This window comes from Artemia franciscana, chromosome 5 (genome assembly GCF_032884065.1).
Source record: "Artemia franciscana chromosome 5, ASM3288406v1, whole genome shotgun sequence".
Classification (NCBI taxonomy): domain Eukaryota; kingdom Metazoa; phylum Arthropoda; class Branchiopoda; order Anostraca; family Artemiidae; genus Artemia; species Artemia franciscana.
The window spans coordinates 20,122,658-20,138,083 of NC_088867.1; the positions used below are offsets into that span (position 1 = coordinate 20,122,658).

The 15,426-nt window shown below is 36.0% G+C and overlaps 1 protein-coding gene across 1 annotated transcript in view; it reads left to right on the forward strand.

Moving 5' to 3' along the window:
• LOC136027077 (histone-lysine N-methyltransferase trithorax-like) overlaps positions 1 to 15,426 on the forward strand; it is a 136,027-nt gene that overhangs the window by 32,729 nt on the left and 87,872 nt on the right. Inside the window, exons 5-6 of the mRNA XM_065704016.1 lie at positions 8,916 to 9,039; positions 14,031 to 14,397. Of these exons, the coding sequence (XP_065560088.1) occupies positions 8,916 to 9,039; positions 14,031 to 14,397 (491 nt within the window). The remainder of the gene's footprint in view (positions 1 to 8,915; positions 9,040 to 14,030; positions 14,398 to 15,426) is intronic.

A 15,426-nucleotide genomic window follows, 5' to 3' on the forward strand; every position in this document is an offset into this window, starting at 1 on the left:
AAAACAGAATCAAATCTTAAGCTTAGAAGGTTCAGTTCATATTTAAAGAAGTCCAACCAAAGGAGTTCAAGAGGTATGCTTTTTTTTCTCTTTTTTTTGTGAAAACTTATATTAACTTTAATCGCTAAGTGGAAGCTAAAACTATAAGAAACTGTTTTTGGTACTAGTATGTGAATAGAAACATAGCGATAAAGGTGCAGAATGTTCGACTACCCTGTATGGTAAATTTAAATCATAGTATATATTTGTAGGGGTTTGCTTTGCTTTAGGATAACCGAGGTTTACTCTAGGCACTACATTATTTTCAAATAGTTGCGTTACATTTCTGGATATTAAATGGATTTAAAAGTCGTGTCTTAGACGTGAAATAGCTATCATAACTCCGTATCTGCTTTCAGCAACACACACCCACACATATATATATTATAATAACCAAGGTATATTTTTGTATTCTTGTTTGAGTTGTGAACAGGAATGGCGCTAATCCTTGAAAAACAATTGATTGGCAAGTGTCCCAAAAATAAAGTTTTAGTCTGAGTATTCCCACTATAACCATTGTTTTCCCATAATCAATCTGATTTTAAATTTTTGTGAGAATTGTAACGTGAAAGTTGGAATTTTTGTTATTTTGGGAGTTATTTGAAATGGAATTGCTTGTTTTCTTTGTCGAGAAATTAAAGATGCAATCTGAAGTCAATTCAACATGTCCTCATTATTTGCGTATGAAACCCCTCCCCACACTCTGAAGGTTAGAACTTTGTGTAACTGTACTAACGTCTGGATTTTGGCTTTTTGTACCTTCTTGCAAAGTTCAGCTTGTAATTGATATCAGATTTAATTATTGAATACTCAGATTGAATAATTGAATTCAATTGAATAATAAAAATCAACGACGGCCTTTAAAAAGGAGCCAAGTTCTTTATTTTATGTCTAACGCCATTGGCACTTTCTGAGCCACTTACTAAAATTAGACTTTCCGAGATGTACTATTGTAGGCACAGGGTCCCTTAATGAAAGCTACTTCAGGATAGACCCCCTCCCTCTTCCACCGAAATATAAGGATGTTTACCTTGTTCCAATAATATCTTGTGTTTTCGATATTATTCAACAATTTTAATCGCTTTAACCGAAACAAAATCTTTGATAACATTTGTATACATTCCTTAGAATATATCCATGGTGCTAAAGCGTTATACCCGAAGGATTATCCTTGAGAAAAAAAAAACGATCTTTTTGAAAATGAAGAACGTATAATGCACATATGATTCTCTAGCGTAAATATATAAATTGGAATTAATTAGAGAAAATCCGTTTTTAATTCTCAATTTTGCTTTTTGATTGATTATGCGTATATCCCTTAATGGTTGCTCATAAAGCGAATAGTAGAAGGAGAGAGACTGAGGAAATGCCTCTCCCCAATTTAAGTAAAAGAAAAAAAAAACACCACTAAAGCGGAGTCTTTTTATAGCCAGAAAAATACGAATTGTTTCATTTGCTTTTTTTTAGGTCATCATCCCCATCTGCAAAATCTTGTTAAGGCGTTTGTTTTATTTTTGTACAAAAGTGTAACGCAATCATGACTTGAATTTGACTTGACTTTATTGAACAAAAACGATAAACGTAAATTTTATACAAAGGAAACAGAGAGGCAATTCGTTATATCCTCTTTAACAATAAGGAAAGGAAAAAAGGAATTACCCTTCGATAACTCTCACTGAGTACAGAGGGAAAGAAAAACAACAACAAAAAAAATCGAACAAGCGCGATTCTGGTGCTTTAGAACCTAGAACCCCGAGTGTTATAGCCTAATCTGAATAAAAAAGAAGGGTCGACCTGTCTTTGGGATTGACCCTGCCTCACATGGCTTTTCTATTTTTGCCATGATTATATATATATATATATATATATATATATATATATATATATATATATATATATATATATATATATATATATATATATATATATATATATATATATATATATATATATATATATACTTGTTTATACCCGTCTAGCTTCTCCCTATCCTCTTTGACCAAAAATTTCTTGAGGTTCGATTGTGGGAAAGATGTTTGTGGGTCTCTTTATTCATTAAATAACCTGGAGGTGTACATTTTTGTATAATTTCTTATATTTCTGTTCATTCAACTTACCCTCCTGGATACCACCTTGTCCATGGATATGACCAATCATTCCTGTAGTAAAATGTGGGGCTTTGAGATTCAGATGTACCTTATATAAACTTTTTGTGGAGATCCTAATAAAAAATGTTTTACTGTCGTAATCAATCTTGAAATATACGATAGGTATTTGTATTACAGTTTAAATTGTTTCAGTTGTTCACGTCTGTATTTTCGGTTTTGTATTTTTTTTTTATTAAAAGTTTCTGCAAAAATAAATATATTATTGTCTAGAAGAACTTAGGAATCCGTTAACTTATTTCTTTAGATCTTATTTTTATTGTATGATAATATGGATCATAAAATAGGCTTAAATTCAAATGCTACTGTTTTTCGAACTATTATTCATATTCTTGGATGAAAATTTCCCTGATTTGGGCTTTGTAGATAGTTTTATATCGGAGGAAGGTATTGGCGGTCCAGCATTGTTAACATTTTACAAAAAGAAAATATACCATCACACCCAAAACCATAGAGAATAACTCCTATTTTCAACATTTTTAAAAAGCCAAAATAAGGTTTGTCAGTTTTTCATAGCAATTTAGGTTTTGTCTGAGGATTTATGCCGAAGAATATATAAACCCAAGCCAAAAAGAAACGTGTCGGATGAGACGTAAAAAAACAAAAACAAAAACGCTCTGTTTTTGTCAGACAGTGTCCCTCCACTCTGACTCTGTAAGCTCAGCCAGAGTGGACTCAGCTCTAAAATTGGTACCTGGAGAAATATGGGGAAGTTAAACAGGAAGGGTGGGAAAGCACAGAATTGCTGGCTTTCTACTTTCGATTGTACTTCCTGGCTGAAAGGCCATGAAACAGAGATCAGCACCGCCGGTATGAATTGAAAATCGAATGTCGCATTCTTTACTTTTTACCTTTATTTTATCCAGCCGTGAGTCAAAACGGGGTTTACTCTCTTGTAATCATTGAAAACTAACTGGAATCGGGTTGTAAAAGCTACCCATTGTGTAACCTCACGTGATTGGCTAGGAATTATGAACACTTGTCCTTATGTGATGTGAGGTACACATGACTGTCTTGGAGCTAGAGGTGCTGAAAATAATTTAAATTCCATCATGACTGGTCTCCACTATTATCGATGAAGTCAACACGACCCTACAAATGAAACCAATATATAAGGAATTACTAGAGGAACAACTTCCGTTATTATTAAATAAAGTAAAGGCTACTGCACACGAAAATAGTAAAAGAACTTCCCTGGGAGGGGCTGTTAAAGATCTGACTTAGCTATAGAGAAAGGGCTAAGACGGTTTTAGGAAGGGTAGAGGGTGTGTCGACCAAATTTTTGCTCTTAGGTTAATAACTAAGAAGTGCCCGAGTTATCAAACACCTTTAGTCATCAGTTTTATAGATTATGAGCAAGCGTTCGATTATGTTGAGAGAAGAGCTTTATCGAGCTCTTAATCTTGTATGGTATACCAGACAAATACAATAAAGTGATTAGTGCTATGTACGAGAATAATTGTCCTAGGCGTTTACTCCCCACCCCATCCCTAGGAAAATGCCCGCCGTGGAAAATCCATCCCCGCTGAAAGGAAATTATTACCAAAAACTTTCTCCCCTCAGAAATTCCCCTAGACGAACCCCTCCCGCTAAAAATGTCCGCATGTTTCCCAATGAATATTACTATCTGTAAGCAATGGATAAATTACGAAATTTAAAAAAGGAACTTAAACTTCTACAATGGGGTTCTCTGATTGTTTAGTAGTTAGGGAGGGAGGGAGGTTCCTCCAAGGGTGCGCTTTAACGCCAAAACATCCCAGCTCCGTTGAGTCTTCACATAAATACAGAGTTAGTTTAAAGGGAGAGACGAGAAGAGGTCGGAGGTAGAAATGATGTATAATCCCTGAGGCTGTAACCAGTATTTTTGTTTGGTGATATTTTTCTTGAGGATGGGGGGGGGGGTACAAAAGTATCTTTAAAACGGATCAAAAATGTAAAATTTCTAAATGCTCTGTTATGATCTCTGGGAATATTTCTGGTCTAAACTGTTACTATGAAAGTAAAGAGTAACATTGAACTCCACAATGAGCAGAATGTATTCCTGATAGGAGAGAGATTTGCCCTTCCCTATTCAAATCTCCACCCCATTGTTGCAGGAGCTTCGGAAGGTACTCGTTAAATCGGAAATTGTCCTCTGAGTTCTAGTCCTTTTTTTATAAGTCAAAATTGATCTGAGACCAACCAGTCGCGGGGGGGGGGTTTCTCTGGGGGTTAAACGCCGGTCATCGAGAATAACTCTGCTGCGGCTGAGGTAGGAAATGAGGTTAGCTGTTGGTTTCGTATTAAATCAGGAGTTAAGCAGGGTTGTTCTATCCCCCTTTTTATGGATCATTTTGACGGACATTGTCTTCATAAGCACAGGAAAGGCAATGGGAGAACACGGAATTAAATGGGAAAGAAAAACTTTCTCCGGACTTATATTATGCTGATGATTTAAGCACTCTAGATGAAACTGTGAGCAAAATGAATGAACTTTGCGAGGCTTTGCGAAGTGGACAGCTTCACTTACCTTGGTATTATTATTATTATTAAAGATTTTTGGAGCAGTGAAGATGTTACAAGCAGAATAACCTAGGCTCGGGATGTTTTCACAGTTGAAAAAAGTTTGGGAAGAATAGGAATATAAGTCTACGAACCAAGATTAGAATATTGGAAGCTACAGTGATGACAAATCTGAAGTATTTGAAGCATGGTTACCCCTACAAACAGACGAAGATTTGCTAGATGTTTTCCAGAGAAATTGCCTATGGATTGTTTTGGGTACCCGACTGACTGACTGTATTTCAAGCAGCAGTCTGTACGGAAAGTGTGGTTCAGTCCCACTTTCTAGGGCTGTAATGAGAAAAAGACTGAGATGGCTAGGTCACGTTTTGCGGATGAAGGATGACAGACTCCCGAAGATTGTCCTTTTCGGCCAACCGTCTAGGGCTGTACGGAAAGCAGGTCGTCCGTGGTTGGATTTGAAGGATGTCGTAAAGTAAAATTTAAGGGAAATTGGAATTTCCTTGGAGGGTGTAAAGAGGGGGGGGGCTATGAATAGATTAGGGCGGAGGAGGAGCGTGCGTAGCTGTGCTGGCCTCAGGTGGCTTGGTGCTGCGGTAAGCTGTTAGTAGTAGAAGTACTAGTATGGGTGCAACACATGTATGCGAGCAAAAATAAATTTTACGTGTAAATTTTAATATACGATCTTTCTTGAAAATAAATTAGCAAACAATTTTTTTCTTAATGGAAGTAAATATTGACATTAAAATTATAAATGAACAGATGGTATTCTAAATATTATATAGTTTAACACCCTCCCCACCCTCTTTCTATCCAATCCCCGCTCTTAAGCTAGCGTTTGACTATAGTTCTGCTTCACTTTCCTGGATAGTATCTTTTAGTAAAGGTTGTACATGCAGTGAATATGTAAAAAGTAAATAATGGCGAAGACCCTATTGCCTTTCCAATATAAGAGAATAAAACGAGGAAATTTTGTACAAACAGGGAATAACCCACTGAATACAACCTAAGCGGATATTTCGGCCATATATGCAAGAGCCCTTATCGGTGAAATATAATACAAAACAAATAAACTAATCAAAAACTTACTAAAAAAAATTCATGGAGACTCTTTCAAAATATGTGATTTTAATTTCAAAGTTTTTTATTTTTATCGATGAGTTTTTTTTTTTTAGTAAGCAATTTTTCTTTTTATTTCTTTTCTGCCTATATCGTATTTCGTCAATGGTGACTGTTGCATATATAGCCGAAATATCCGCTTAGGTTGTATTCACTGTCTTCCCAAATTTCCACCTTATCTTCTCTTACTTGTATGCAAAAAGCAGAATGGCCAAGGCCGAGTGTTTTTCACAAAATAAAAACTAAGCAAAAAAAAAAAAAAAAAAAAAAAAACAACTACAAACTCTAAACTTGTCAAAAGTGTTTGGAAATTATTATGTGGGATTGTATTTCAAATTGAACATGCGAGATTCATTGTATTTGTAAGATAAATTGAGGGATCCTTGCTCTAAATTTGGTCCAAAGCTGTTGCAAAATAGTTTATGTTAGATGACGGAATATAATAGACTCACCACTATGTCTAAAGGTCTCATCTGACATTTTCATACTTCTAATATAATTTACAAAAACTGTTCGCTAAGTTGTCTCAAAGGGAGCATAACAAGGTGCGTGGAGATCAAGAGAATCAGAGCAAAGAGTATGGTTAACTTGTAAGAGTGGGAACTGGCGCTAGTTTGGACAAAAAAACTATCAGCGCCATCTACCATTTGGCAACACATGACATATTTTTAGTGTAAAAATAAAAATGATTAATTTATTTAGTGCAATTGGTAAAATAACGTAAAATAAAGATATTATAAATCTCGGGTTGTATGCTTTTTTACTAACTAGGCCTAATTCTGAAGCAGTCATTTGATAATTAAGAAGATAATCTGCAAAGATAGTGTGTAAACTATTCTAAAAATCAGTGCATATATTGCCAAATTGCAATTGAATATTCCAAGAATTTATGAAAGTTGACAAATTCATTTCCTGTCTGCATTCTTATGATGGGAAGCATGTATCGATTATCTGAAATCTAACCTTGTTTTAGTAATATTTACTCAAGAATAACCAAGTACTTCCTGCATCTTCAATAACTTTGAAGCATGCTTTTGAGCCCTATGTATAGTGGTAAGAGGCGGTAGGTCATGCTAGAAGAGTTCATGCGCTAGAAGGATGTAGGGCTCCTAAAACCAGAAAAAGACATTTTTTAGATCCGAAATTTTTTTGAACCAATCTCCTAATTATCCAGTGGCTTCAATTGGCCGGCGGAGGGGATGTGTGCACCTGTTTTTAACTTCAACAGATACCAATAAAGTTTTTCTCTGGGGAGGTGAAAATTTTTAGAAAAAAGTTGGCAAATGATTTGAAAATGGGAAGTCATGGAGAATCTGTTTCACGACCTGTATCACACGACCTGACGGTGCTGTACCTCAAGGTCTGAAACAAGGCGTTGTAGCCGACTTGTAAGGTCGTAGCGTCTCGTGTGACGTTCGTAAAGTTAATGAAGTATTTGTTAAGATTTACCTTGTAGTGGTATGTCAACTTTCCACGAAAATTGTAACTTATTGACCGAATGATGATTTTCCGAAGTAAATAATTTGAATTCGCTATTTTCATCATGAAACTGATGATAGAGAAGAATTTCATATCTTCCAGATGATTGGATACATTTGGTGTACTTATCTATATCTGAGGAAACAATTACTTCCTCAATTTCAATATTCGACAACTTTCATGCATATCAAGGGCTGTCTGCAGGGGAGAGGTTCGATCTCCCCCCCCCTCTGAAATTTTTGTCAGACTCGTTTGTCAGACAAAAATGCATAATATTTTTAAAGCGTTTTCAGTTTTTTTTGTATCTCCCCCCCCCCCCCCAAAAAAAAAAAATCCTAGATACGGCCTTGCGCACATCTGAAATTTTTGTTTTAAGCTTCTACGCATTTGATAATTGGAATTTTTTTAAGTATACCAAAAAAAATTAGCTGAAACGTTAATTAAGCGTAAATCCAAGCGTTAAAAAGTTTTAATTAAAGAAATTAACTTTACTGAGAAAAAATTCTTTTGAGCGGAAAAAAACTTCTTGAAAGTTTGCAAAGGTGCTTTTGATACTGTGTGAATGACTTAGTTGCACCTGATTGACTCTGTTTTAGCGGCCTATAACCTCTACGAAGTACTTAATTATGTATTTTCTCCAAAGTCGCTGCTACTGTTAGTTTTCTTTGCAAAGCATTCCCTTTAAAATATTTTATAAATAAAGGTTTTATTGTAATAGTTCAAATAGTGCATTCAAAGAAGTCGTCATTTACGACTTGCCCCCCTATCAGAAATCAAGTATAACTGCTGACGCGTACCAAGCTTGAATGAACTGGGCCATCAGTTTTGGAAACTGTGCCAGCTGTGTCAGAACTGTACTGCTCACTGGTGTTCCTAGGTGTAAACCAGGGGGTGGGAAGTAGGTGACCCCTCATCGTCATTTAAGAAAATCTTTCTAATCAGAGCACGGCCAAACGGGCTTTTTAAGCTACATGAGGATCCAAACTTAAAATGAACAGAACTTATCGTGAAAGACCAAATGAAAACCCGAAACGAGTAAAAATTAAACTGAATAATTATCAAATCTAAAGATAAAATATATTTCAATGGATGAATCGTAAAAAGGGAATTATAAAGGGGAATAGGTGTCTACCCCTCCCCCTCCTCCCTCTCCGTAAAAAAAAACCCTGGGAAATCTCTCCCCTTGTGGAAAATATTCCCTCCCGCGGCTGGTTGGTCTCCCGTCACTTTCGACTTACAAAAAAGGACCAGAACTCTCAGTGTCTGATCGAATGAGCATCCTCCGTAGTTTCTACGACCATGAGGCGGAGGTGGGGTGAGGAATTGACAGTCATTACCAAATTCTTGTGTTTTTCATTGTTTTCTGATTAGTCTAGTTTTCTATTGCTTCCCTAAATCAGCGTTAGCTATTTAATTCTCCATAAGAAAAATTCAGTATTTTATGCCTACATTTTGCCAAGTTGGTGGGATCTCATTTTCATTGTATTTCTGAGGATATTTTGGGGTCTGCCAGATTTATAATTCTACTCATGGCCTTCCTCTGTTTCCATGAGTACATTATTTTGTCAAATCTTGGTGATATTCAAGATTAATGAAAACTTCTAATTTCAGACGATTCTTCGGAAGGTTCTGCTGAAATTCCAGTCAAATGTGATGAATGCCAAAACGAAATATTGCAATGCGGAGGATGTTCTCGATCCATCTCTGACCTTGTATCAACAAACAAGAAACATAGGTAAGAAAGATATTGAAATTAATTTCAAATATGGATTTTTTCACGTGCATGTGCGTAAATTGTATCTAGGATTTTGATTTGGCAAGTGGGGGGAAGCAAAAGGCAAAATATAGGCAGTGTCCTTTTTAGTTGCTTTAAACTTGCTTTAAACTTTAAATTTTTCATGTTTCTCGAGAGGGGAAGGCTTAACCCCCTCTCTCCCACCTCTTGATACTATAAAACACTTATTGAATATGTATGGACAATTGTTTCCAATTCTGCGGTCTTCTTCTGAACATAGTGAAGTCACGTTATGCGACTATGCAGACTCCTCCTCCTCCCCATTCTATTCAAAGTTTCACTTCTTTAATCCTCCCATGAAGTCTTGACTTTTTTCATGTTATTTTAAAGGAAAGGAGTTTAGCACCCTCTCTCCTTGTCTTTTCTTTTCACATAGAGTGGCACTTCTTTTTGGGATGATCAGTACTATTTTCATGGAGTAGCTATCAATATATGAAGCTGTGGCGTCTTTAAGGTGGTTGGGCGTCAATATTATTAACAATGTTATCTTTCCACTCTTGGCTGATTTCTGACTAAAACATGAAAATTCAGGTTGGTTTTTCGAGAATTATCAAACAGTTCGCGGTAACAAACTGTAGTAAGGAGTGATCCGGCTCAATAGTAAACGAAACTTCAAAAATTGGGATTTTGATACTAATAGATACGTCAAAAGAATAGGATTTTTATGCTGATTTAAAATATATAAGTTTCATCACCTTTAGTCTTGCTTATCAAAAGTTACGAGCCTGAGAAAATTTGCATTATTTTGGAAAATAGGGGGAAACACTCCCTAAAAGTCATATAATCTTAACGAAAATCACACCATCACATTCAGGGTATCAGAGAACCCTACTGTAGATTTTTCAAGCTCCTATCTACGAAACTGTAGAATTTCGTATTTTTTTTTGCCAGAAGACCGATCACGGGTGCGTGTTTATTTGTTTTTTTTTTCTTTTCCCCAGGGGTGATCGTATCGACCCAGTGGTCCTAGAATGTTGCGAGAGAGTTCATTCTAACGGAAATTAAAAGTTCTAGTGCCCTTTTTAAGTGACAAAAAAATTGGAGGGCACCTAGACCGCCACCCACGCTCTTTTTTTTACCAAAGTCAACTGGTCAAAATTCTGAGATATCTATTTTGTCCAGCAAAGTCGAAAAACCTAATAACTATGTCTTTGAGGACGACTTAGTCCCTCACAGTCCCCGGGAGAGGGGCTACAAGTTACTAACTTTGACCAGTGTTTACATATAGTAATGGTTATTGGGAAGTGCAAAGACGTTTTCAGGACAATTTTTTTCTTGGATAGGGAGGGGGTTACTTGGGAGGATGTTTCCATGGAGGAATTTGTCATGGGAGGAGAGAATTTCCATGAAGTGGGTGCGGGATTTTCTAATATTATTTAAAAAAAAAACAATGAAAAGATAAATATGAAAAAGTTTTTTCAACTGAAAGTAAGGAGCTGCCTTAAAACAAAACGAACGGAAATTATTACGCATATAAGGGTTCATCTCCTCCTAAACACCTGCTCTTTACGCTAAAGTATTTTTAGTAATTTCAACTATTTCTTCTACGGCCTTTGTGATTCAGGGGTCATTCTTAAAGAATTGGGACAAAATTTAAGCTTTAGTATAAAGAGCAAGGTATTAAAGAGGGGGCAAACCCCCTCATATACGTACTAAAAATATACGAATATAGAAGTTCGTTACGAAAGTTAATTCGGAAGTTACGTATACTTTTTATTAATAAAAACGTTCGTAAAAAATTAAAAGTTCTAGTTGTCTTTTTAAGTAACCAAAAGATTGAAGGGCAACTAACCCTTCTCCCCCATTCCTTTTTTCTCAAAATCGTCCGATCAAAACTAAGAAAAAGCCGTTTAGCCAAAAAAAAAAAAAAAAAAAAATTAGTTTGAAATTTTGACATTAATTTGAGAACGTTAAAAAAGTTTTTTTTAATTGAAAGTTAGGAGCGACATTAAAACTTAAAACGAACAGAAATTACTCCGTATGTGAAAGGGGATGTTCCCTCCTCAACGCCTTTTAAAAAGTAGATTTGAGAGAAAGAGTCAAACTTTAGCGCAAAGAGCGGGGCTTTGAGGTGGGAAAAGCCCCTTTCATATACGGAGTAATTTCTGTTCGTTTTAAGTTTTAATGTCGCTCCTTACTTTCAGTTAAAAGAACTTGTTTTTTTATTTAATTGTAAGCAGAGGTAACTATAATCGCAAGGCTTTATGTGGATTATTTTTTGCTTTTTTTATGATTATTCGGTATCTTTCCAGGTTTTATCCTCTGTTAAATAAAAATGATATGTATTCTTTGTGTATTTATTCTATTGTTAGTATTGTAATTTTTTTCTTTTTCTCCCTCCATGGTACTGTAATGGGAAGATTCTGTCAAAATTCGGGATGAATGACGTATTTAGTAAAGTTGCCGTGCTAAGTAGAAAGGTTTAGGATATTAGAAAAAATAAACTTCCTCCATTCCCTTGTCTTGAAAGTATACATCTTTCACTGTTAATCCTTTTCTTTCTTCTTCTATATATTTTACTTCGCTATTTACATTTTTATCATTAGCGATTTCTAAGTAAAATATAATGTATGTTTAGATATATTGACATTTTCGGTACGTATATGATTAACGCCCTACCGCCCAAGCTCTTCTCATCGTGTCTCAGAGCTCTTATTTTAAATCCCGACCGGATCTGGTGACATTGGGGGAGTTGGGAGGGGGAAACCTAAAATCTTGGAAAACACTTAGAGTGGAGGATCGGGATGAAACTTGGAGGGAAAATAAGCACAAGTCCTAGATACATGATTGACATAATTGGAACGGTTCCGCCGTTCCAATTATGGGGGGGGGGAGGGTTAATTCTGAAAAATTAGAAAAAATGACGTATTTTTAGCTTACGAACGGGTGATTGGATCTCAATGAAATTTGATATTTAGAAGGATATCGTGTCTCAAAGCTCTTATCTTAAATCCCGACCGGATCTGGTGACATTGGGGGGAGTTTGGAGGGGGAACCTAAAATCATGGAAAACGCTTAGAGTGGAGGGATCGGGATGAAACTTGGTGGGAAAAATAAGCAAAAGTCTTAGATATGTGATTGACATAATTGGAACGGTTCCGCCGTTCCAATTATGGGGGGGGGAATTAGAAAAATTGACGTATTTTTAACTTACAAAGGAGTCATCGGATCTTCATGAAACTTCATATTTAGAAGGACCTCGTAACTCAGATTTCTTATTTTAAATCTCAACCGGATCCAGTGTCATTGGGGGGGGGGGACCGGAAATCTTTGAAAATACTTAAAGCGGAGAGATCAGGATGAAACTGAATGGGCAAAATAAAAACAAGTCTAAGATACGTAAATGACATAGTCGGACCGGATCCGCTCTCTTTGGTGGAGTTGGGGGGTGGTAATTCGGAAAAATGAGGTATTTGTAACTTACGAACGGGTGATCAGATCGTAATGAAATTTGATATTTAGAAGGATCTTGTGCTTTAAAGCTCTTATTTGAAATTCCGACAATATCATGTGACATTGGGGGGAGTTGGAGGGGAAAACCGGAATTCTTGGGAAACGTGAAAATTGGGGTATTTTTATCTTACGAATAGGTGATCGGATTTTAATGAAACTTGATATATAGAAGGATCTATGTCTCAGATGCTCCATTTTCGACTCGAATTGGATCTGGGGACATAGGGGGTTGGAGGAGGGAGACAGAAATCTTGGAAAACGCTTAGAGTGGAGAGATCAAGATGAAACTTGATGGGAAGAATAAGCACAAGTTCTAGATGCGCGATTGGCATAATTGGAACGGATCCGTTCTCTTTATAGGAGCTGGGGGATGTTAATTTGGAAAAATTAGAAAATTGAGGTATTTATAACTTAAGAACGTGTGACCGGATCTTAATGAGATTTGATATTTAAAAGGAATTCATGTCTCAGAGCTCTTATTTCAATTCCCGACCAGATCTGTTGACATTGGGGGGAGTTGGAGGGGAAATCGGAAATCTTGTAAAACGCTTAGAGTGGAGTAATCGGGATGAAGCTTGGTGGATAGAATAAGCAAATGTCGTAGATATGTGATTGACATAACTGTAATGGATTCGCTCTCTTTGGGGGAGTTAGGGGGAGGGGTTCAGTGCTTTGGCGAGTTTGATGCTTCTGGAAGTGCTAGGACGATGAAAATTGGTAGGCGTGTCAGGGAGCTCCACAAATTGACTTGATAAAGTCGTTTTCCCAGATTCGACCATCTGGGGAGCTAAAGGGAGAGGAAAAATTAGAAAAAATGAGGTATTTATAACTTACGAGTGGGTGATCGGATCTTAATGAATTTTGATATTTAAAAGGACATCGTGACTCAGAGCTCTTCTTTTAAATGCCGACCGGCATTAAGACTCTGATTTTCCCTTTAAATCAATCTATTGATTCTTAGAATTTTGCTAGAGCTCATACCATATGAGCTCTTGGCTCTTAGCTCTTCTGGCCTCGTCACAAGTGCCATATGACCTCTTAGCTCTTGTTTCGTTAGTTTTTTCTTCAGCTTAGCGTGAGACAAGACGAAGAGAGGTGACAGATTAGATGCAAATATATAATTTGGGCTATATATTTGCACATTAGGGTGTGGGGGTAAAGTATTTGGACAGTGTGAAGTTAGAAAACAGTTCTTACTGCATGATATGCAGAATATTTTTACCTAACACGTTAGGCATGCAGACCCGCTATACCCCCCCCCCCCCCCTGCTAGGCCTCAATGTGCAATTATATAGCCCAAATTGGTTTCTGAATTATTATATTTTTATCTTACTTTGTTGTATTTCGTTAGGATTCAGCGTCAGAGAAACATGTTAGAAAAACATTTTGTAGGGTATATATCATACAAGTACCACACTTTCTTATGGTATAATTAAAATCTTTTAATGATCTTTATTAATTCAATTTACATTTTTCAGAAGCAAGAAGAACACAAGTAAAATCCTGTCTACCGTCTCTTTAAAACCCTTAGCTCCCTTGACAGGAGTTAACATTCTACCTGACTGTGTTGAACCTGCGGATACTTTGGATAATCAACGGTTGACTGCCTCATCACCAAAACCTCATCGCAAGGCTGAAGCCTTGGGTGCCACCCATACCTTGATTGTTCGGACTTCAAATACTCAGGACGAGGCTGCTCGAACAACTGTTAAGAAAACAAATGAGGAAGTAAAGTTGGTCGTTCGGTCCTCTGAAAGAAATATTGGATCTAAGCCCTTTGGGAGAAAGGTGACGTTATTTAATTCAAAAGAGAAGCATGAAAAACATTCTGCTGTTTGTAATAAAGTAAGTGGTCTTTTTAAACGGAAATGAAGAATTGGTGTTGGGGTAAAAGATTAAATTTTTTAAACTGTGATAAATAAACTGCAGTTTTAAAAAGAGAAATGAAAAGCCTAAAAAATCAAAAGTATTATAATAGAATAAAATAGAAAGAAAGTATATGTCAGAATATTATACTAGAGTATTTGAACAAAAGTATCGACAAATGAAAAGAAACAAAATTTGTCAAGACGGAAAAACTTTTTTTTTTAAGACATGGAACAATCAAGCAATCCACTATATGTTTGGAAATCTTCTTAAAAGGAAAAGTAAAATAAAAGATGAGAAAGAATAGAGAAGCTAAATTTAATAAAACCTTAAATATAAAAGAATATAAAAATATAAAAGAATACAAAAAAATGTCACATTTAAAAAAAATTGAAAAGGAAAAAAGAGACACTCACATTTCAAAAAAAGGAGAAGCCCAAAACAGCAAATTGAATAGACTCTGCGGTATCCGCATTGCAATACCCGTACATAATAAGCTCAATCTTTTCTAAATTTACCCCCCCCCCAAGAAGTTTCTTCAATGAGTTCTTTTCGGGACTTTGGGATACAGAAATCTGTCTAATGAACTTTGTCAAAAGACTGCCAGACTACCAGAGTTTGACAGAAGACTGCTTTGCTTGAGTAATGCCTGTGACAATTTTGACATTCAAGAGTTTCTTCATTTGCCTGTTTCAATACTTTGCACTATAGAATTTTTGTTGATATGCAAGCGTTTTGTCATTTTCTCTTTTGTTTTTCTATGGTTTTTTGGGTACTTGTTTGATATAGCCCCTACCTGTAATACAATCTTGATAGAAAACACATGAGACAAATCATAAGAATCATAACCCCATCAAAAGATCATAAAAATAGAGAAGACCAATCGTGATTAAGTTTACTGGCGGAAGACTTAAAATCTTTTACTCTTTTATCGACAAATGTAGATGGAAAGATGAGTTCAAATTTTTGAGACAAAAAAGCGTTACTAGTCCAAGGGGGAATATGCAA